Here is a 24,445-nt window from a genome sequence, read left to right on the forward strand (position 1 = left end):
TCAATCATAGACACATACTGACACTCATACACAGCCTCACACTGACACTCAATCATAGACACATACTGACAATCATACACAGCCTCACACTGATACTCAATCAGAGACACATACTGACACTCATACACAGCCTCACACTGACACTCAATCAGAGACACATACTGACACTCATACACAGCCTCACACTGACACTCAATCAGAGACACATACTGACACTCATACACAGCCTCACACTGATACTCAATCAGAGACACATACTGACACTCATACACAGCCTCACACTGACACTCAATCATAGACACATACTGACACTCATACACAGCCTCACACTGACACTCAATCATAGACACATACTGACACTCATACACAGCCTCACACTGATACTCAATCAGAGACACATACTGACACTCATACACAGCCTCACACTGACACTCAATCATAGACACATACTGACACTCATACACAGCCTCACACTGACACTCAATCATAGACACATACTGACACTCATACACAGCCTCACACTGATACTCAATCAGAGACACATACTGACACTCATACACAGCCTCACACTGATACTCAATCAGAGACACATACTGACACTCATACACAGCCTCACACTGATACTCAATCAGAGACACATACTGACACTCATACACAGCCTCACACTGACACTCAGTCATAGACACATACTGACACTCATACACAGCCTCACACTGACACCCAATCATAGACACATACTGACACTCATACACAGCCTCACACTGACACTCAATCAGAGACACATACTGACACTCATACACAGCCTCACACTGACACTCAATCAGAGACACATACTGACACTCATACACAGCCTCACACTGGCACTCAATCGTAGACACATACTGACACTCATACACAGCCTCACACTGATACTCAATCAGAGACACATACTGACACTCATACACAGCCTCACACTGACACTCAATCATAGACACATACTGACACTCATACACAGCCTCACACTGACACTCAATCATAGACACATACTGACACTCATACACAGCCTCACACTGACACTCAATCATAGACACATACTGACACTCATACACAGCCTCACACTGATACTCAATCAGAGACACATACTGACACTCATACACAGCCTCACACTGACACTCAATCATAGACACATACTGACACTCATACACAGCCTCACACTGACACTCAATCATAGACACATACTGACACTCATACACAGCCTCACACTGATACTCAATCAGAGACACATACTGACACTCATACACAGCCTCACACTGATACTCAATCAGAGACACATACTGACACTCATACACAGCCTCACACTGATACTCAATCAGAGACACATACTGACACTCATACACAGCCTCACACTGACACTCAGTCATAGACACATACTGACACTCATACACAGCCTTACACTGACACCCAATCATAGACACATACTGACACTCATACACAGCCTCACACTGACACTCAATCAGAGACACATACTGACACTCATACACAGCCTCACACTGACACTCAATCAGAGACACATACTGACACTCATACACAGCCTCACACTGGCACTCAATCGTAGACACATACTGACACTCATACACAGCCTCACACTGATACTCAATCAGAGACACATACTGACACTCATACACAGCCTCACACTGATACTCAATCATAGACACATACTGACACTCATACACAGCCTCACACTGACACCCAATCATAGACACATACTGACACTCATACACAGCCTCACACTGACACTCAGTCATAGACACATACTGACACTCATACACAGCCTCACACTGATACTCAATCAGAGACACATACTGACACTCATACACAGCCTCACACTGATACTCAATCATAGACACATACTGACACTCATACACAGCCTCACACTGACACCCAATCATAGACACATACTGACACTCATACACAGCCTCACACTGACACTCAGTCATAGACACATACTGACACTCATACACAGCCTCACACTGACACCCAATCATAGACACATACTGAAACTCATACACAGCCTCACACTGACACTCAATCATAGACACATACTGACACTCATACACAGCCTCACACTGACACTCAATCAGAGACACATACTGACACTCATACACAGCCTCACACTGACACTCAGTCATAGACACATACTGACACTCATACACAGCATCACACTGAGACTCAATCAGAGACACATACTGACACTCATACACAGCCTCACACTGACACTCAATCATAGACACATACTGACACTCATACACAGCCTCACACTGATACTCAATCAGAGACACATACTGACACTCATACACAGCCTCACACTGACACTCAATCATAGACACATACTGACACTCATACACAGCCTCACACTGACACTCAATCAGAGACACATACTGACACTCATACACAGCCTCACACTGACACTCAATCAGAGACACATACTGACACTCATACACAGCCTCACACTGACACTCAGTCATAGACACATACTGACACTCATACACAGCATCACACTGAGACTCAATCAGAGACACATACTGACACTCATACACAGCATCACACTGACACTCAATCATAGACACATACTGACACTCATACACAGCCTCACACTGACACTCAATCAGAGACACATACTGACACTCATACACAGCCTCACACTGACACTCAATCAGAGACACATACTGACACTCATACACAGCCTCACACTGACACTCAATCAGAGACACATACTGACACTCATACACAGCCTCACACTGACACTCAATCATAGACACATACTGACACTCATACACAGCCTCACACTGACACTCAATCATAGACACATACTGACACTCATACACAGCCTCACACTGACACTCAATCATAGACACATACTGACACTCATACACAGCCTCACACTGGCACTCAATCATACACACATACTGACAATCATACACAGCCTCACGCTGACACTCAATCAGAGACACATACTGACATTCATACACAGCCTCACACTGACACTCAATCATAGACACATACTGACACTCATACACAGCCTCACACTGACACTCAATCATACACACATACTGACACTCATACACAGCCTCACACTGAGACTCAATCATAGACACATACTGACACTCATACACAGCCTCACACTGACACTCAATCATAGACACATACTGACAATCATACACAGCCTCACACTGACACTCAATCATAGACACATACTGACAATCATACACAGCCTCACACTGACACTCAATCAGAGACACATACTGACACTCATACACAGCCTCACACTGATACTCAATCAGAGACACATACTGACACTCATACACAGCCTCACACTGACACTCAATCATACACACATACTGACACTCATACACAGCCTCACACTGATACTCAATCAGAGACACATACTGACACTCATACACAGCCTCACACTGAGACTCAATCATACACACATACTGACACTCATACACAGCCTCACACTGATACTCAATCAGAGACACATACTGACACTCATACACAGCCTCACACTGACACTCAATCATACACACATACTGACAATCATACACAGCCTCACACTGACACTCAATCAGAGACACATACTGACACTCATACACAGCCTCACACTGACACTCAATCATAGACACATACTGACACTCATACACAGCCTCACCCTGACACTCAATCATAGACACATACTGACACTCATACACAGCATCACACTGACACTCAATCAGAGACACATACTGACACTCATACACAGCCTCACACTGATACTCAATCAGAGACACATACTGACACTCATACACAGCCTCACACTGACACTCAATCATAGACACATACTGACACTCATACACAGCCTCACACTGACACTCAATCAGAGACACATACTGACACTCATACACAGCCTCACACTGAGACTCAATCATACACACATACTGACAATCATACACAGCCTCACACTGATACTCAATCAGAGACACATACTGACACTCATACACAGCCTCACACTGACACTCATACACAGCCTCACACTGACACTCAATCAGAGACACATACTGACACTCATACACAGCCTCACACTGACACTCAATCATAGACACATACTGACACTCATACACAGCCTCACACTGACACTCAATCAGAGACACATACTGACACTCATACACAGCCTCACACTGACACTCAATCAGAGACACATACTGACACTCATACACAGCCTCACACTGACACTCAATCATAGACACATACTGACACTCATACACAGCCTCACACTGACACTCAATCATAGACACATACTGACACTCATACACAGCCTCACACTGACACTCAATCAGAGACACATACTGACACTCATACACAGCCTCACACTGACACTCAATCATAGACACATACTGACACTCATACACAGCCTCACACTGACACTCAATCAGAGACACATACTGACACTCATACACAGCCTCACACTGACACTCAATCAGAGACACATACTGACACTCATACACAGCCTCACACTGACACTCAATCAGAGACACATACTGACACTCATACACAGCCTCACACTGAGACTCAATCATACACACATACTGACACTCATACACAGCCTCACACTGACACTCAATCAGAGACACATACTGACACTCATACACAGCCTCACACTGACACTCAATCATAGACACATACTGACACTCATACACAGCCTCACACTGACACTCAATCATAGACACATACTGACACTCATACACAGCCTCACACTGACACTCAATCAGAGACACATACTGACACTCATACACAGCCTCACACTGACACTCAATCAGAGACACATACTGACACTCATACACAGCCTCACACTGACACTCAATCAGAGACACATACTGACACTCATACACAGCCTCACACTGACACTCAGTCATAGACACATACTGACACTCATACACAGCCTCACACTGACACTCAATCAGAGACACATACTGACACTCATACACAGCCTCACACTGACACTCAATCAGAGACACATACTGACACTCATACACAGCCTCACACTGACACTCAATCAGAGACACATACTGACAATCATACACAGCCTCACACTGACACTCAATCAGAGACACATACTGACAATCATACACAGCCTCACACTGACACTCAATCAGAGACACATACTGACACTCATACACAGCCTCACACTGACACTCAATCAGAGACACATACTGACACTCATACACAGCCTCACACTGACACTCAATCAGAGACACATACTGACACTCATACACAGCCTCACACTGATACTCAATCAGAGACACATACTGACACTCATACACAGCCTCACACTGACACTCAATCATACACACATACTGACACTCATACACAGCCTCACACTGACACTCAATCATACACACATACTGACACTCATACACAGCCTCACACTGACACTCAATCAGAGACACATACTGACACTCATACACAGCCTCACACTGACACTCAATCATTCATGAATACACATCTATAGATCCACACTAACACAGACTTCCACTAACACTCATACAGTTACACACAATCTGTTTAAATTTCCTTCCTCTCCTCCTGTTTACTTGCTGTAAGGAGAGGAAAGGGTGGTTTCTCTCCCTGGTGTCTAATACTGGGGGAACACTAGAGTTCCACCTGCCCCCCTGTGGGATTTGATGTCACACTTGTGCACTAGCTTACTGAGGAGGAGCCGCTAGACCTCTTATTCCACACCCCCAGGATCACAAACCCAGAGGACTGAGACTGGAGACTTGCTCTCCAAAGGACCACGTTATAAATCTTAATTCCCCAGATGTCTGATTGTGTCATGCTCAAAATCACCACTAGATGCTGCTGCTGGTCTTTTTTTTTATTCTATAAAACATCACAAACCGGACTTTACAATGTCTAGTCCTCTGCCTTAAACATGAATTGCATGAGATTGTATAATGTGTGGCTGTGTACCATGAGATTGTATAATGTGTGACTGTGTACCATGAGATTGTATAATGTGCGGCTGTGTACCATGAGATTGTATAATGTGCGGCTGTGTACCATGAGATTGTATAATGTGTGGCTGTGTACCATGAGATTGTATAATGTGTGGTTATGAACCATGAGATTGTATAATGTGTGGCTGTGTACCATGAGATTGTATAATGTGCGGCTGTGTACCATGAGGTTGTATAATGTGCGGCTGTGTACCATGAGATTGTATAATGTGTGGTTATGAACCATGAGATTGTATAATGTGCGGCTGTGTACCATGAGATTGTATAATGTGTGGCTGTGTACCATGAGATTGTATAATGTGCGGCTGTGTACCATGAGATTGTATAATGTGTGGCTGTGTACCATGATATTGTATAATGTGTGGTTATGAACCATGAGATTGTATAATGTGTGGCTGTGTACCATGAGATTGTATAATGTGCGGCTGTGTACCATGAGATTGTATAATGTGTGGCTGTGTACCATGAGATTGTATAATGTGTGGTTATGAACCATGAGATTGTATAATGTGTGGCTGTGTACCATGAGATTGTATAATGTGTGGCTGTGTACCATGAGATTGTATAATGTGTGGCTGTGTACCATGAGATTGTATAATGTGTGGTTATGAACCATGAGATTGTATAATGTGTGACTTTGTACCCTGAGATTGTATAATGTGTGACTGTGTACCATGAGATTGTATAATGTGTGACTGTGTACCATGAGATTGTATAATGTGTGGTTATGTACCATGAGGTTGTATAATGTGTGGCTGTGTACCATGAGATTGTATAATGTGTGGCTGTGTACCATGAGATTGTATAATGTGTGGCTGTGTACCATGAGATTGTATAATGTGTGGCTGTGTACCATGAGATTGTATAATGTGTGGCTGTGTACCATGAGATTGTATAATGTGCGGCTGTGTACCATGAGATTGTATAATGTGTGGCTGTGTACCATGAGATTGTATAATGTTTGGTTGTGTACCATGAGATTGTATAATGTGTGACTGTGTACCATGAGATTGTATAATGTGCGGCTGTGTACCATGAGATTGTATAATGTGTGGCTGTGTACCATGAGATTGTATAATGTGCGGCTGTGTACCATGAGATTGTATAATGTGTGACTGTGTACCATGAGATTGTATAATGTGTGGCTGTGTACCATGAGATTGTATAATGTGCGGCTGTGTACCATGAGATTGTATAATGTACGGCTGTGTACCATGGGATTGTATAATGTGTGATTGTGTACCATGAGATTGTATAATGTGTGGCTGTGTACCATGAGATTGTATAATGTGCGGCTGTGTACCATGAGATTGTATAATGTGTGGCTGTGTACCATGAGATTGTATAATGTGCGGCTGTGTACCATGAGATCGTATAATGTGTGGCTGTGTACCATGAGATTGTATAATGTGCAGCTGTGTACCATGAGATTGTATAATGTGTGACTGTGTACCATGAGATTGTATAATGTGTGATTGTGTACCATGAGGTTGTATAATGTGTGGCTGTGTACCATGAGATTGTATAATGTGTGGCTGTGTACCATGAGATTTTATAATGTGCGGCTGTGTACCATGAGATTGTATAATGTGTGGCTGTGTACCATGAGATTGTATAATGTGTGGCTGTGTACCATGAGATTGTATAATGTGTGGCTGTGTACCATGAGATTGTATAATGTGCGGCTGTGTACCATGAGATTGTATAATGTGTGGCTGTGTACCATGAGATTGTATAATGTGTGGTTATGAACCATGAGATTGTATAATGTGCGGCTGTGTACCATGAGATTGTATAATGTGTGACTGTGTACCATGAGATTGTATAATGTGTGATTGTGTACCATGAGATTGTATAATGTGTGGCTGTGTACCATGAGATTGTATAATGTGTGGCTGTGTACCATGAGATTGTATAATGTGTGGCTGTGTACCATGAGATTGTATAATGTCTGGCTGTGTACCATGAGATTGTATAATGTGCGGCTGTGTACCATGAGATTGTATAATGTGTGGCTGTGTACCATGAGATTGTATAATGTGTGGCTGTGTACCATGAGATTGTATAATGTGTGGTTATGAACCATGAGATTGTATAATGTGTGGCTGTGTACCATGAGATTGTATAATGTGTGGCTGTGTACCATGAGATTGTATAATGTGTGGCTGTGTACCATGAGATTGTATAATGTGTGGTTATGAACCATGAGATTGTATAATGTGTGACTTTGTACCCTGAGATTGTATAATGTGTGACTGTGTACCATGAGATTGTATAATGTGTGACTGTGTACCATGAGATTGTATAATGTGTGGTTATGTACCATGAGGTTGTATAATGTGTGGCTGTGTACCATGAGATTGTATAATGTGTGGCTGTGTACCATGAGATTGTATAATGTGTGGCTGTGTACCATGAGATTGTATAATGTGTGGCTGTGTACCATGAGATTGTATAATGTGTGGCTGTTTACCATGAGATTGTATAATGTGCGGCTGTGTACCATGAGATTGTATAATGTGTGGCTGTGTACCATGAGATTGTATAATGTTTGGTTGTGTACCCTGAGATTGTATAATGTGTGACTGTGTACCATGAGATTGTATAATGTGCGGCTGTGTACCATGAGATTGTATAATGTGTGGCTGTGTACCATGAGATTGTATAATGTGCGGCTGTGTACCATGAGATTGTATAATGTGTGACTGTGTACCATGAGATTGTATAATGTGTGGCTGTGTACCATGAGATTGTATAATGTACGGCTGTGTACCATGGGATTGTATAATGTGTGATTGTGTACCATGAGATTGTATAATGTGTGGCTGTGTACCATGATATTGTATAATGTGCGGCTGTGTACCATGAGATTGTATAATGTGTGACTGTGTACCATGAGATTGTATAATGTGTGGCTGTGTACCATGAGATTGTATAATGTGTGGCTGTGTACCATGAGATTATATAATGTGTGGCTGTGTACCATGAGATTGTATAATGTGTGGCTGTGTACCATGAGATTTTATAATGTGTGGCTGTGTACCATGAGATTGTAGAATGTGTGGCTGTGTACCATGAGATTGTATAATGTGTGGCTGTTGTGACGAACCCTTCTGCATAGACCTGTATTGTTGGTTCGTCTGTTTGCCTTGAGTTCGTGGATTTCCTGTTCGTATGTTTTCCCTAAGTACCGATTGAAACTACCGAACCAACGGCCACCCAGGAGAGGAGTGTGCGGCTTGTTAACACCTTGACCACAATTAGAACGTTGTGGTTAACCGCAAACACCTCTCCATTCCATTCGTACGGGTGGTCGTCGTTCGTATGCCGACCACGAGGCGGCGGCCATTTTGGACACGAGGCGAATCAGCGGTGTTCGGTACAAAACCTATGGATCTAAAAACGGACTCTTTATCTACCGAACACCGCTGGAGACGGCCGCCCCCCTTCTATTTCATTGAGGCGTACGAACACCGGTCAGTTCGGGAGTTTCTGCACTTCGTATGGACTTACCCAGGTAGCCGTCCCATGGAGTCATTCGTATACCGAAGGACTTATGAGAGACTTTGACTCCATGGCGATTGGACTGTGTACATCGGACCTGAGCGCTATTCGGTAGGAATATGCCCTCAGATCCAGGCTATCTGGGGATACGTTACACGAACACTATACATTCGGTACTTCTGATTTTATGTATTTTATTGTATTTTTCGTATTGTATTTTAAAATGGCGATGGTCCCTATCCTCGGAGTTAATTAGGTTTCTCCCTAATTATCTCCGGGATAGGAAAGAATGATTTATGGGTAAAATGGGAAGGGCTTGTATTGAAGCCACTGCGATTGGCTACTGTATAATATATTTTACAGTCTTCCACAAGGTCCCCTAGGGGAATGTCTACCTTGTGGAGACCTGCATAAATACCGGGCAGGTAGCCCCCATTAAACACATTACTGCTTGACCTTCAAGACGGAGCTTTGTCTCGTTTGTGGAGGGATTTATTATTGGGACAGCGTTTTCGTTTATTTCTAGCTGTGGAAGGATTTCGGATGGATTGCTGATCGGGAGTTGCCGCATTCGTATGCTCCGTTCGGGAGTTTTATGATCGGTTGGACTAAAATTGCATTTCTGGAGAAAGGGGATTGTCGACTAAACGGCGGCTTCATTCACCTGGCGGGGAGTGTCGTAACAATTGGTGGCAGCTACACACCCCAGATTGGAAATGCAATATGAGGAATTAAGGCGTGCTACCCTTAAAGACATTTTGGAGCGCAGAGGACGATCAGCAAGTAATCTCAAGAAAAGGGAGATTATCGCTATATTGTTGGAGATGGATGCAGCACAGGGAATGGAAAGAGCTAATGTGCCTGGCCTGCTGGATTTAACACCCGAGGAGATATCGTTTAACCGGGCAGTCCAGATAAGGCTGGTACACTTTGGCCCCAACCCTGCAGCGGATATTGTGGTGCAAGTACAAGCCGCAGTGACAGCACAACAGGCGCTCCAGAGGAGAGGAGCTGCAGCAGCAGAGGTATCCCATAATAATAATGGAAGGAAAAAGGTACCATTTGCTGCTTTTAGACATTTTATTGAGACTGAGGGAGAGATAGACGGGTTCCTGGCGGACTTTGAAAGACAGTGTGCGTTACACCAGGTGCCCGCAGAAGAATGGGTTACTATCCTCTCTGGGAAATTATCCGGCCGGGCCAGTGAGGCTTTTCGGGCCATTCCAGAGGAGGAAATCACTAGCTACCGGGCAGTAAAAGATGCCCTTTTGGCCCGATACGCTGTTACTCCTGAGGCGTACCGGAGGCGATTCCGGGACACTAACAAACAGGCTGGTGATTCCTATGTGGAATGGGCATGCAGGGTACACCGCACGGCAGCCCACTGGATGGCAGGGTGCCAAGCGGTAACTGGGGAAGAGGTGCTGCAAGTATTCCTGCTAGAACACTGCTTTGACAGGTTACCTGCAGGAGTTCGAGAGTGGGTCAGGGACCGCAAACCCGCTACCTTTCATGAAGCTGCTCGTCTGGCCGACGAATACACTGATGCACGAAAGCTAGACCAGACGGCAGCCAAGGTCCCTGCCCGAGTAGAGTACAAGCCAGCAGCACCTCCAACCACCAATGTATATCACCCCCTAGCACAACGTACCCCCACTATGCCGCCAGCAACCAACTATGGGCAGTCAGCCCGATTCAACGCGCGGGATTACTCACAACAAATCCGATGCTATGGATGCAAGCAACTGGGGCATAAAAGGACAGAGTGCCCATTAAACAATGCCAATCAAGCACAGTCCTGGAGAAGACCAGCCGGCGGAGCCCAGCAGCCACCTCAGCCTTCTGCTCACTGCCTCGAGCAGGAGGAGTTTTGGGGTATCCTACATGAGGCAGACCCAGTACAAGCAGCCCAGCAGGACAACCGCCGACAGCACAGACAGACCGTTAAGCTGAATGGTAAAGTGGTCAATGGTCTGAGAGACACCAGAGCTACTATGACCCTGCTCCAAAAGAACCTTGTTTCCGAACAACAGCATACTGGAGACACTGTGGCAGTAAGGGTGGCAGGAGGCGCCGTGTTCCGTCTGCCTGTTGCCCGGGTTCATTTGGACTGGGGAGTGGGATCCGGACATGTGAATGTGGGAGTTATGAAGGATTTGCCTGCTGATGTTTTACTGGGAAATGATTTGGCCCCTTTGGTTTCTGCATATGCTCCCATGGGACCTGCCGAGGCCAACCCAGTGACTACCCGTGCTCAGATCCGTGCTGCTGGAACCAGCCCACCTGCTGCTGAGACCCAGGTAAGACCCGATTCCCCGACTGACACCCCAGGGCAGACGTTAGTTAGCTGGGATTCCCCAGAGGAGTTCGGGAGGGAAACCCAGACAGATCCATCCCTCCAGAGATATAGGGGTAGAGCAGATACTGGAGAGGAAGGAACAGATGGAGAGCGGTATAAGTGGGTGGGGGACAGGTTATACCGGATCCCTAAGCCGTCCCAGAAGAGTGTTGCCCCTCCGCCGAATCGACAGCTGGTAGTGCCTGCAAAATACCGGCAGGAGATTCTGCGGATAGGGCATGATGTTCCGCTAGCCGGACATCTAGGTTCCCGCCGCACAGCCCATAGGATTATGCAGAACTTTTTTTGGCCAGGGTTTAACCAGGCTGTGCGGATATATTGTAGCACGTGTGACACTTGTCAACGGGTAGGTAAGCGGGGGGACCACCCAAGAGCTAGGCTTATGTCAATGCCTATTATTTGGGAGCCCTTTGCCCGCATAGCTGTTGATATTGTGGGTCCACTGGCCAGGGCGAGCCCATCCGGTAAGAAATACATTCTCACCGTGGTGGACTATGCCACTCGCTATCCAGAGGCAGTAGCGCTGTCTAACATAGAGGCAGAGACAGTTGCTGATGCCCTGGTTAGGATTTTTACCAGGGTTGGGTTCCCTAAAGAGATCCTCTCGGACCAGGGAACCCAATTCACCGCTGTGCTCACCCAGCAGCTGTGGAGGGTATGCGGCATTAAACCGATACTTGGTTCCCCATACCATCCACAGACTAACGGTCTCTGCGAGCGATTTAATGGCACCCTCAAACAGATGCTGAGGACCTTTTCTGACACTTGCAGAGATTGGGAGCGATTCCTGCCTCATCTGTTGTTTGCTTACAGAGAGGTGCCCCAGGAATCTACTGGGTTCTCCCCCTTTGAGTTGCTTTATGGGAGAAGGGTCCGCGGACCCCTAGATCTCATTAGAGGCCACTGGGAGGGGGAGACCGAGCAGGAAGGGACCCCCATAGTACCGTATGTTCTGGAACTCCGGGACCGCATGGAGAAACTGTCTCTGATGGTAAGAGAGAACCTCCAGGTGGCCCAGGGGAGACAGAGGGAATGGTACGATCGGGGTGCCCGGCAGCGAGTCTTCCAGGTTGGGCAGAAGGTGTTAGTGCTCAAACCTGTGAAGGCGAACAAGATGCAGGCATCTTGGCAGGGCCCGTATAAAGTATTAGCTCAGGTGTGTGATACTACCTACCTTATAGCCAGCTGTTCAGATGACAGGATCCAGCGATCCTTTCATGTGAACATGCTAAAGGAGTATCAGGAACGACCTGAGAATGTAGCTGCAGTATGTGCCCCCGCTGCAGACGATACCGAAAGTTTACCGTTACCCGACTTGTTAGCAAGAGATTCCCAGACTGACATGACTAGCCTCGTACAGCTAGGGGACAGGTTAAGCCCCACAGAGAAAGAACAGGCAAGACAGCTTCTGTGGGAGAAGCAGGCGACGTTCTCCCAAGAGCCCGGCTACACTACCCTAGCTGTACATAAGGTAGAGACTCCTGGACAGAACCCCCTGCGACAGCCCCCTTACCGTATCCCTGAAGCAGTCCGAGAAGGAATGCGGAAGGAGATACAGGAGATGACCCAGCTTGGGGTCATCGAGCACTCCGATAGCCCTTGGGCCTCCCCTGTAGTCCTGGTGCCTAAGAAGGATGGGACCACCCGGTTCTGTGTGGACTACAGGAGGCTCAACGAGCGGACCACCACTGACGCTTACCCGATGCCCCGGGTAGACGAATTGTTAGATCGCATTGCCAGGGGACGCTATCTGACCACCATAGACCTGTGTAATGGCTACTGGCAGATTCCCCTGGCCAAGGACACTGTCCCCAAGTCGGCCTTCGTCACCCCATTTGGCTTATACCAATTTAAGGTCATGCCATTTGGGATGAAGAATGCCCCAGCTACCTTCCAACGTATGGTGGACAGGCTCCTTGATGGATTCCAGGAATTTGCTTGTGCATACCTGGATGATATTGCAATCTACAGTGGGTCCTGGGAGGAACACCTGGTGCATGTAGGGGTAGTACTGGACAAAATTCGGGCCGCCGGCCTGACATTGAAACCAGAGAAGTGTCATCTAGGCATGGCTGAAGTGCAATACTTGGGTCACAGAGTAGGGTGTGGGAGCCAGAGACCGGAGCCAGCTAAGATAGAGGCAGTAGCGAACTGGCCCACACCTATCACTAAGACCCAAGTATTAGCCTTCCTAGGGACAGCAGGGTACTACAGACGCTTTGTACCCGACTACAGCTCGATCGCTAAGCCCCTGACTGACCTGACTAAGAAAAACCTCCCTAAGCAGGTCCTGTGGTCTCCAGCTTGTGAAGCTGCGTTTCGAGCACTTAAGCAGGCTCTAGTGAATGCCCCTGTCCTGGCTGCCCCCGTTCCTAACAAACGTTTTCTCGTCCATACAGATGCTTCCATGTATGGACTGGGGGCTGTGCTAAGCCAGGTCGGGGAAGATGGAGGAGAGCACCCTGTCGCATATCTCAATAGAAAGCTGTTACCCCGAGAAGTGAGTTATGCGGCAGTGGAGAAGGAATGCTTGGCCCTGGTCTGGGCATTGAAAAAGTTAAGTCCTTATTTGTATGGACAGGAATTTTCCCTTGTGACGGACCACAATCCCCTTGTCTGGCTTAACCGGGTCTCAGGAGACAATGGTAGACTGCTGCGGTGGAGTTTAGCCTTGCAACCGTATAACTTCACCATCAGCTACCGACCCGGTAAGCAGAATGGGAATGCAGATGGATTGTCGCGGCAAACCGACGTTCTTGCTACCTCCTAGTCCGGTCATCCCCAAGTTGACCCGCTAAAGGGCCAAGCCGGGTCTGCCGGAGTGTCCCACAAGGGGGGAGCCGTGTGACGAACCCTTCTGCATAGACCTGTATTGTTGGTTCGTCTGTTTGCCTTGAGTTCGTGGATTTCCTGTCCGTATGCCCCTGTTCGTATGTTTTCCCTAAGTACCGATTGAAACTACCGAACCAACGGCCACCCAGGAGAGGAGTGTGCGGCTTGTTAACACCTTGACCACAATTAGAACGTTGTGGTTAACCGCAAACACCTCTCCATTCCATTCGTACGGGTGGTCGTCGTTCGTATGCCGACCACGAGGCGGCGGCCATTTTGGACACGAGGCGAATCAGCGGTGTTCGGTACAAAACCTATGGATCTAAAAACGGACTCTTTATCTACCGAACACCGCTGGAGACGGCCGCCCCCCTTCTATTTCATTGAGGCGTACGAACACCGGTCAGTTCGGGAGTTTCTGCACTTCGTATGGATTTACCCAGGTAGCCGTCCCATGGAGTCATTCGTATACCGAAGGACTTATGAGAGACTTTGACTCCATGGCGATTGGACTGTGTACATCGGACCTGAGCGCTATTCGGTAGGAATATGCCCTCAGATCCAGGCTATCTGGGGATACGTTACACGAACACTATACATTCGGTACTTCTGATTTTATGTATTTTATTGTATTTTTCGTATTGTATTTTAAAATGGCGATGGTCCCTATCCTCGGAGTTAATTAGGTTTCTCCCTAATTATCTCCGGGATAGGAAAGAATGATTTATGGGTAAAATGGGAAGGGCTTGTATTGAAGCCACTGCGATTGGCTACTGTATAATATATTTTACAGTCTTCCACAAGGTCCCCTAGGGGAGTGTCTACCTTGTGGAGACCTGCATAAATACCGGGCAGGTAGCCCCCATTAAACACATTACTGCTTGACCTTCAAGACGGAGCTTTGTCTCGTTTGTGGAGGGATTTATTATTGGGACAGCGTTTTCGTTTATTTCTAGCTGTGGAAGGATTTCGGATGGATTGCTGATCGGGAGTTGCCGCATTCGTATGCTCCGTTCGGGAGTTTTATGATCGGTTGGACTAAAATTGCATTTCTGGAGAAAGGGGATTGTCGACTAAACGGCGGCTTCATTCACCTGGCGGGGAGTGTCGTAACAGCTGTGTACTATGAGATTGTATAATGTGTGGTTATGTACCATGAGATTGTATAATGTGTGGCTGTGTATCATGACATTGTATAATGTGTGGCTGTGTACCATGAGATTGTATAATGTGCGGCTGTGTACCATGAGATTGTGTAATGTGTGACTGTGTACCATGAGATTGTATAATGTGTGATTGCTTACCATGAGATTGTATAATGTGTGGCTGTGTACCATGAGATTGTATAATGTGTGGTTATGTACCATGAGATTGTATAATGTGCGGCTGTGTACCATGAGATTGTATAATGTGCGGCTGTGTACCATGAGATTGTATAATGTGCGGCTGTGTACCATGAGATTGTATAATGTGTGGCTGTGTACCATGAGATTGTATAATGTGTGGTTATGTACCATGAGATTGTATAATGTGCGGCTGTGTACCATGAGATTGTATAATGTGAAGTTATGTACCATGAGATTGTATAATGTGTGGCTGTGTACCATGAGATTGTATAATGTGCGGCTGTGTACAATGAGATTGTATAATGTGCGGCTGTGTACCATGAGATTGTATAATGTGAAGTTATGTACCATGAGATTGTATAATGTGTGACTGTGCACCATGAGATTGTATAATGTGCGGCTGTGTACCATGAGATTGTATAATGTGAAGTTATGTACCATGAGATTGTATAATGTGTGGCTGTGTACCATGAGATTGTATAATGTGTGGCTGTGTACCATGAGATTGTATAATGTGTGGCTGTGTACCATGAGATTGTATAATGTGTGGTTATGTACCATGAGATTGTATAATGCGCGGCTGTGTACCATGAGATTGTATAATGTGTGGTTATGTACCATGAGATTGTATAATGTGTGGTTGTGTACCATTAGAAGATATATACATGATTATGGCTTACACCCACACGTTATGTGTGGTTGTGTATCATGTGAGTGTTTAATGTGTGGCTGTGTACCATGAGATAGTTTAATGTGTTGCTCTGTATCATGAGATAGTATACTGCATAGTTATAAGTGCCCTGAGTATGAGTATGAGGTTAGTGGATGCATGGAATAGCCTTCCAGCTGAAGTGGTAGAGGTTAACACAGTGAAGGAGTTTAAGCATGCGTGGGATAGGCATAAGGCTATCCTAACTATAAGATAAGGCCAGGGACTAATGAAAGTTTCATTCAGACTAGATAGGCCAAATGGTTCTTGTGTGCCGTCACATTCTATGTTTCTATGGGTATATATTGACTATGTCAGAATGCCGAAACAAGTGTCACATAGTGACCATTCCTACATGAACTGAATGTGCTATGTGATTAGTGCAGGCATGCTAATAAATGTATTAAACCCAGCTTAGACACCAAAGGCATCCTCAATGTCTGATTCTGCCCTCACTTCAGCCATCTCAGACTGTGAGCCAGGGTTAGGGTTAACGCTCTCTGCTTCTCATTACAGCTCTGCAGTAAAATCATGGAGAAGAACGCAAATCCCCAGTGGAATCAGATCATCACTTTACCCATCAGGGTGAGCCCCCCATTACACCCTGATTAATAATCCTTACACATGTATTGCCCTGTGTAAACCTGGGCAATCTCTGTTTATGTCTCCACAGTTCCCATCCATGTGTGAAAAAATGAAAATCAGACTCACTGACTGGTAAGCCACACTGACCTCCACCATTGACCTCCGACCTTTGCCCACTAGTGGTTTTTAATCCACATTTCTCTAATTCTGCTCTAACCAAAGCCTGCTGGAGGACCCCAAACGATTATTATAATGCCCGGGTAATGTCTACTGTCCTCCGGCCTGTGATATTGACTCTCCTCCCAGAACATAGAATAGTGTATGTGTTGGACTGACTGCTGTAGGTCCAGAGCTGGATATTAGCAGATAATAAGATAGGTTCCTTCTCTACACGCAGTAAGTTCATCTTTTTATCAGCTGCTTAATATATTAAGTGAAAGGCAGCCAAAACAAAGCTCCTGCCATGTTAAACATATGGTTAGTAAAAAAATTATTCATAGTATAGATTCCTAGCTCATGCTGCCCATTCTATCACCGGAGCGTTGAAATTCACACTCAGAAGAAAGCAAGTGCTTTGGGTTTATTTAGACAGGTAGTCTCCTCTCCTTTACACCAGGACACAGATGGCCAATCGCTTACTCGGTGTGTTCAGCCGAGCTCTTTCAGCCGCTTTCTCGATGTGATTTATTCAATCGAGGTCAGGCCAGCTATTTATAATTCGCGGCGGAGTTAGCGAGCCAAATATTTCAAATGTGGTAGACCACTTTAGAGGGGCGCAAAGAAATGACATATACTAATGTATATTTTAGGAACTTTCCTTTCTCAACTCCAAATTTAGTTTGAGGGATCCCAGACTATACAGTATATAAATCGCAAAGCTAAAAGGAAAAATATATATTTATTAATTGCTAATTTACTCTTAATTTTCTGTTTTATAAAAGAATATTTGCAGTAGTCATACTATTTAATGTTTTGCATTATTACCAATATATTGATTAAAAAGGATTCAACATGTTTTTATTGATAAAGAAGAATTGCCATTATCGAAAAATATTGTTAGCTATTAATGTTTGTATACCAGAATTTGGGGCTCATGTAAACCCAGATAGAATATCATATTATTTTTTTAAAGATACATAATTTAAAGAACTGTAATCTACAAAGGATAATAGGTGCAGTAAATCCTTTTCTAGCCCTTATGGGTAAGGACAATTGTGATTTAAGACTTGAAGTCAGTGCAGCATTGAGGCGGACACATCGAGAGAAAAGAGGACATCTGTTAAAAACGTGCTCTGCAAAGATTAATTAAAGTGACTGAGCAAACCTCACCCTTTATATATATATATTATATTGTTCCGGCCTAATGAAATGAGCTGTTATACGTTAAGGACAGGTGGTGGTAAGTCATAGTAGCAGGACTGCTGTTGGGATCCAGGTAAGCTATAGGAAGTGAAGAACACTCAAACTGAAGGAGACTCTCCTAAAATAATGTTTGTAAGCTTAGAGGAAAACTGTCACCTCAAACTATTAAATATAATAATACTTTCATCAGGTTTTGAAAAGAAATAGATTTTTTACAAATGAAGTTTATGTAAAACATAAAGAGAAACACACATCCCTAGTTTACAACAGGATCCTTCAGCCATGTACATGCACCTTGGGTCAGACAGTGTTTGTATTTGACAGTTAGTCTCTATGGTCTTCTTGGCTTCACTCCATGCACGGAAGCAGGGAAGACCATAGAGACTAACTGTTGGTTTCCAAACATTGTCTGACCCAAGGTGTATGTATATGGCTGAAGGATCCTGTCATATACTAAAGGTGGGGATGAGGTTTACTATTTTTGTTTTCCATATACTTTATAAAAAATATATTTTCTTTCAAAACTTGATGAAAGGATTATTATATTAAAAATAGTTTTGAGGTGACAGTTGTCCCTTAACCCATCTGAATCAAAGCATCGTAGAAAACCACACTATGTAGGCGGTAGTTTATCCACAGTAATATGTAAATACAGCATATACATAAATAGGGAAAGCCAATGGTATTAATAACAAGCTGGGAACTGTGGATTGCAGGGTAACATGAATCGGAGCAGTATTGGAAAACAGGAAAGCCTGCAGAATATTTTAAAATGATTTACTTCATGGGTTGATTAATTCTAACGTTTAGTCATGTGACACAAGGAGTGGGCAATGATTGGCAGATAATATTTGTGGTTTTATTTATTTTTTATTGAGGGAAGTACCAGATGACTAGTTGACAGATCTGCTACATTTTCTTTACATAAAATGCCACACCAAACGACTAATAATTCGTTTTGGAGGAAGATCACTTGTGAGTGTAGTTTGTGATTTACGAGGGCTTGGTCACCAAATGACTGGTGAACCATTGGTACATTAAAGGCAATGGTAGCATCGCTTTTTGTTTTACCATCACATTAAAATACATTGAGACATTCGCCTCTTTACTAATACGTGGGAGACTAGATCTTTACATTTGAGTCACGTGTTTATTTAAAGCATTCTGTATCACTATTCAGTTACATTTCAGACAGACTCTTAAGAACCTTAGTACTCTCTCAGACCATCAACCTAAGATGTCTCCAATTTTTTTAGGAAAAAACATAGGTTTTGCTGTCCATTTAAAGAGGACTTGACATGGCTATGAGATTATCCTTGAAATTCGGGCAATGCAAAAAAGTTTAAATCATAGGTCTTTACTGTGTTCTAAACCCCCACCCCATAACAAAACAAATAGTGGGCACAACTCAAACCTCAAACCATGACAAGTCTACTTCTAAGGGCACTTGGAAAACCTTACATTTGGCAGGGCACTTACCCAGCACTTATACTCGCCAGCCTGCATCTGCTTGACTAGTGATGATCCATCTTTGTCTTGCAGTTTTCAAAAGACAAAGGTCGATAACATTTAATTCTTACTTAACCATATATTAAACCAGTTTCTGGCAGTGTATCACAGCAGCCACAGTGTCTGTTTTATAGATTTAAATTACTTTATTACATTTGAAAAAAAAAAAAGACATCCTGCAAAGATCAACAATGCTATTTTTGTCCCTGGGCTGGGCACTTTTTGCAGAATATTTACTGCTTTAGGTTCGGGCCAGCTTTCTACGTAAATAGTCAGACAGTTCAATAGGAAGTTGAAAAGCCATCCCCTAATAAAAGAGCGACATCCTACTGGCTGCCGGAGCTAGGGTTGGCAGCCATTTTGATTTATCCTTGGGGAGCACACATACTAAAAACCACATCAATAGATATCTTTAATGGCGGGGATTCACCACAACTTAAAATAGTACCGTTCCTCTGGAGGGGGTCCCGCTATTGTTAACACACCATTAAAAACAATACTTAAAATGAAATGAATACGAGCATATGTGCTTTGATTTTCATTTTATTTTATCTGTAATCTATTTTCCATGCTTATAATTTGAATTTCTTAACCATAGCTTGGGTTGGCCTTTTATGAAGCCCACTGGTGAATGTTTGTACAACCCAGAAAACGTGCCAAGCTGTCTATGATTAAAGGGTAGTGCCATCCTTTTTTTTTTTTTTTTTTTTAATTAAACTTGAGCAGCAGTCTTACCGTTTTAAAAATATGAGCAGTGTTCATAAAAACCTCCTACTGAAGCTTTGCTTTGTGATAAACATGAGGTGCTGGCAACGGTCAAAATGGAGATGACCGGACAAGCTCTGACAAGCTCTGATCTTTAGGATTAAAACCCTCTGTCACTCTTTTCTATACTAGAATCTACATATTTTAGGATCTTGAAATGTTCAGAGTTCATGAGAGAATCATCAAGCTCCATGGTGATAAAACTCACAGTAATGTGCAGTATGTTTGACTGCATCACAGAGCTCCTCAGGAATGAAACTCACGTAATGTGCAATGTGTAGAGCAGGACACCACAGCCATAAAACTCAGAGTAGAGGATCACATGTTTGGAGTTACAGCAGCACAAAATGGACTGAAAGGTATCTCAACATGGACTGAGAATGTTTGTCATTAGAGAATTTCTATTGCCTCTTCCACAAACACATTGTGAAATATGTGAGGAACATTTTCTAAACACAGTTGTCAATTAAGTGTAAGTCAGTAGACATGAACCTACTGATACATTTACGATAGAGTAATCCTAACCCTATCATTATCTCACAGATCAAATAGTCCGATGTACGTTTTTGTTTTGGTCTTTCGCATAATGATAATTTTGAGATCAATCTGAAAACTCTGGGATTTTAAAGAATATAATTACCCAACTTAGATGCTTAACGCAACTTAAATACAACTCTTTTACTCTTTAAAGTATATTTCTCAGCTACCATCAATCCAGCTGGGATTCCCCAAAAACTACTAGAAACTTTGAAAAATGATGCACAAAGAAATTCTCCATAATCCCTTATTACCCATGTGTAGTTTATTAGGATGGTTAGTCTCCAGATATTTACTTTGTTGCTACTCTTTTGCGTGTATTTATTTGCACTATTGGTATCCTTTTTCTTATGTTCATTGAATAAATTAAGGAAAGCAAGGTAATACTACTGATATTAAATGCAGTGTACATCGCAAGTAAAGGTAAGACTGCACTGGTTATAGATAAGGAGAATGTTTTGTGCATTATTGTTTAGGAATTCTAAAAACATTGCCCAATAATTATCTGCATGCTATTGTCTGCCTGTAAGCTATTGATCAAAATTCCAACTGTGGTTTTTCAATAACACTTTTAACGTTGCCTGGTAAAAAAAGGAAATACAGAAATGATTAGATTTAGAGATTTGCTTTGGACTGATTTGCAATTCAGCCGAATTTGGGCCTATTGTGTGTTCTTCAGAATTCCCGAATTCTGAGCCGAAATATACTTGAATTATAGACTAACTGAAATAATATAAAATAAATCTATATTTATATATTATATATTTAATAAATATACACTATATAAATATATCCTTTTTTACTGTTCCTCTTGTGTTTTCCTTTATTAGTTGCTTTTTCTTACTTGACCTGTGAACCAAATAGTGGAAAAATGCTCCTATCAATGTATTCAAAAACAGTTTGGCCCATTTCCCCTTTTTGGTTTCTTCTTTGGTTCGAGTTTTTAAATCAACATTTGACCAACATGACATCCGACCAAATGTTGGGTGTCCCGAAAAAATCTTCGGAAATCTATCATTGGAAAAAATGTTTTGTCAGGACTGAAGTCTACAAATTATGAAGAAAAAACATTCATAAAATAACTCTTTGCAGTGGTTGTTACGTTTACATTGAGCCTAGCAACGCTGACCATTCTCTTTATAAACAGGACATTTGGTTGTTAGTCCTGGTAATAAAGAGCCATTATATACCAGTCCGTAATCTATGGTTGCCATTTTATCTTTCATCCATAAACCTCCTAAGTATGAGTCATTTTGGCAAATGTATTTGTATTTTCAGGGATCGACTGACCCACAATGACATAATTGGTACCACTTACCTGTGCATGTCCAAGATCTCAGCCCCTGGAGGGGAACTGGAAGGTGAGAAAAGCCCGCTTGTTGGAACTTGCTCGTCATTCTGGGTATTGGAGTGGTTTTTCAAGCGACGCTGGTGTTTTTGGTGAACTTGGGAAATTTCTTTGCTGAGTACTTTGTCGCACATAGACTGCATGGTATTTGTTTTTGCTTACTCAATCGATCGGTTTGTACATGTGATATCTTCATATTGTATGATTACTGGGTAAGAATGTCAGACAGGACATATGTGCACATCATGCTGGCTGCTAACTTCAAATAGGGCAGGTGCGCATGGCCCCTTGTCTGGTGATATAGTATTGGATGAGCATGCTCATAAAATGCCAACCTAAAGAGGTCCACACAATGCCAGTCTGGATTTTTTTAAGAACCCTTTGAAGAAGATAATCTTGCCTAAGTATTCTTTTTCATTTCATCAACTAATGTCTTGCATGCACAAACTTACCTGCTTGTTCTGTTCAACTAATCTTGAATTCATGGCCAACATAATGTGGATACTCTTTCTAATAGTGAGTTCAGAACTTCCATAAAGTAAGGCCATTCATATTTCTCCCCTTCTGGAGATGCGAATGGTGACATATTTGTTGTAGGTTCATCACGCTCCAGACAGTTTTGAAATACCTCTGGATGGAATGCCAGAACAATAACTAGCCTCATGAAAGGGTTTTCAGTGGGAGAGAAGATGCTCTCAAACCTGAGTTCCCCATATGCTATACTAACAGGGATATTAAATGAAAAAAATATATTTAGTTAGGAATTGTTCAAGCAATTTCAGAATAGTTAGAAAAATAGCCAAATTAAAGTACTTTTCCAAATTGGCTATTTTTGCCAATATTTGAAATTGCCGGTAAATTCTGTTATTGGGTTTATGAACAACCCGGTTCTAATTTTGTGGAGTGACATAGTTGTGCAGTACATAAAACACATCCTTTTACACTCCTTTTTTCTGTGACTGATTCAAAACATGACAAATTGTGAGTGATTTCCAGTTTGCTGCCAACAGAGGAAAATCTAGAGGAAAAACGTCTCAAAAGAGCGAAAGATGCTGTTGCAGGGTACAACATCAATACTCATGCCCATGATTTTGAAATTAGGTATTTGAGAGGCAGATATCCACATAATGTTGGCCATTTAGTGGATCTTGTAAATAATCTGTATTGGGATCAATATTATTAACATAGTTGTATGCATGCACACAGTATATTTCACTTGGAAAAATGAATGTGGACCTGAAAGGGCGAACATCACAAACTAAAATGCCACATGCATAAATACATTATCACAGTCAGTGCACTTGCTTTATTCTTGGTTCCTTAGCTCACCTCCAGCACATTACATGGCAGCCAAATATTACTTATATATAGGAGGCACTGAGGTAGTTGGACGTGGCAGGAGCTAATTAACTGTCTACTCAGGATGCTTTCATGCATATTATGGTTATGGAAAAATGAGACTTTAAGAGAGGAGGAGAGAAAACGTCTTGTTTAAGGAGAACGTATTTGGGTAGCAGCTACCTAATTTTCATTAAAAAAAAAAAAGGAAAAAAACAA

The 24,445-nt window shown here is 43.2% G+C and overlaps 1 protein-coding gene across 9 annotated transcripts in view; it reads left to right on the top strand.

Annotated features, from left to right (window-relative positions):
- The window catches only part of DYSF (dysferlin), a 352,788-nt gene that overhangs the window by 133,282 nt on the left and 195,061 nt on the right, over positions 1–24,445 (top strand). For all 9 annotated transcript variants that reach the window (XM_063457567.1, XM_063457574.1, XM_063457569.1 and 6 more), the window contains exons 14-16: positions 17,299–17,367; positions 17,456–17,499; positions 22,819–22,901. In XM_063457567.1, the coding sequence (XP_063313637.1) occupies positions 17,299–17,367; positions 17,456–17,499; positions 22,819–22,901 (196 nt within the window). The remainder of the gene's footprint in view (positions 1–17,298; positions 17,368–17,455; positions 17,500–22,818; positions 22,902–24,445) is intronic.

The sequence above is a fragment of the Pelobates fuscus genome, chromosome 6 (assembly GCF_036172605.1).
Source record: "Pelobates fuscus isolate aPelFus1 chromosome 6, aPelFus1.pri, whole genome shotgun sequence".
In the NCBI taxonomy this organism is placed as follows: domain Eukaryota; kingdom Metazoa; phylum Chordata; class Amphibia; order Anura; family Pelobatidae; genus Pelobates; species Pelobates fuscus.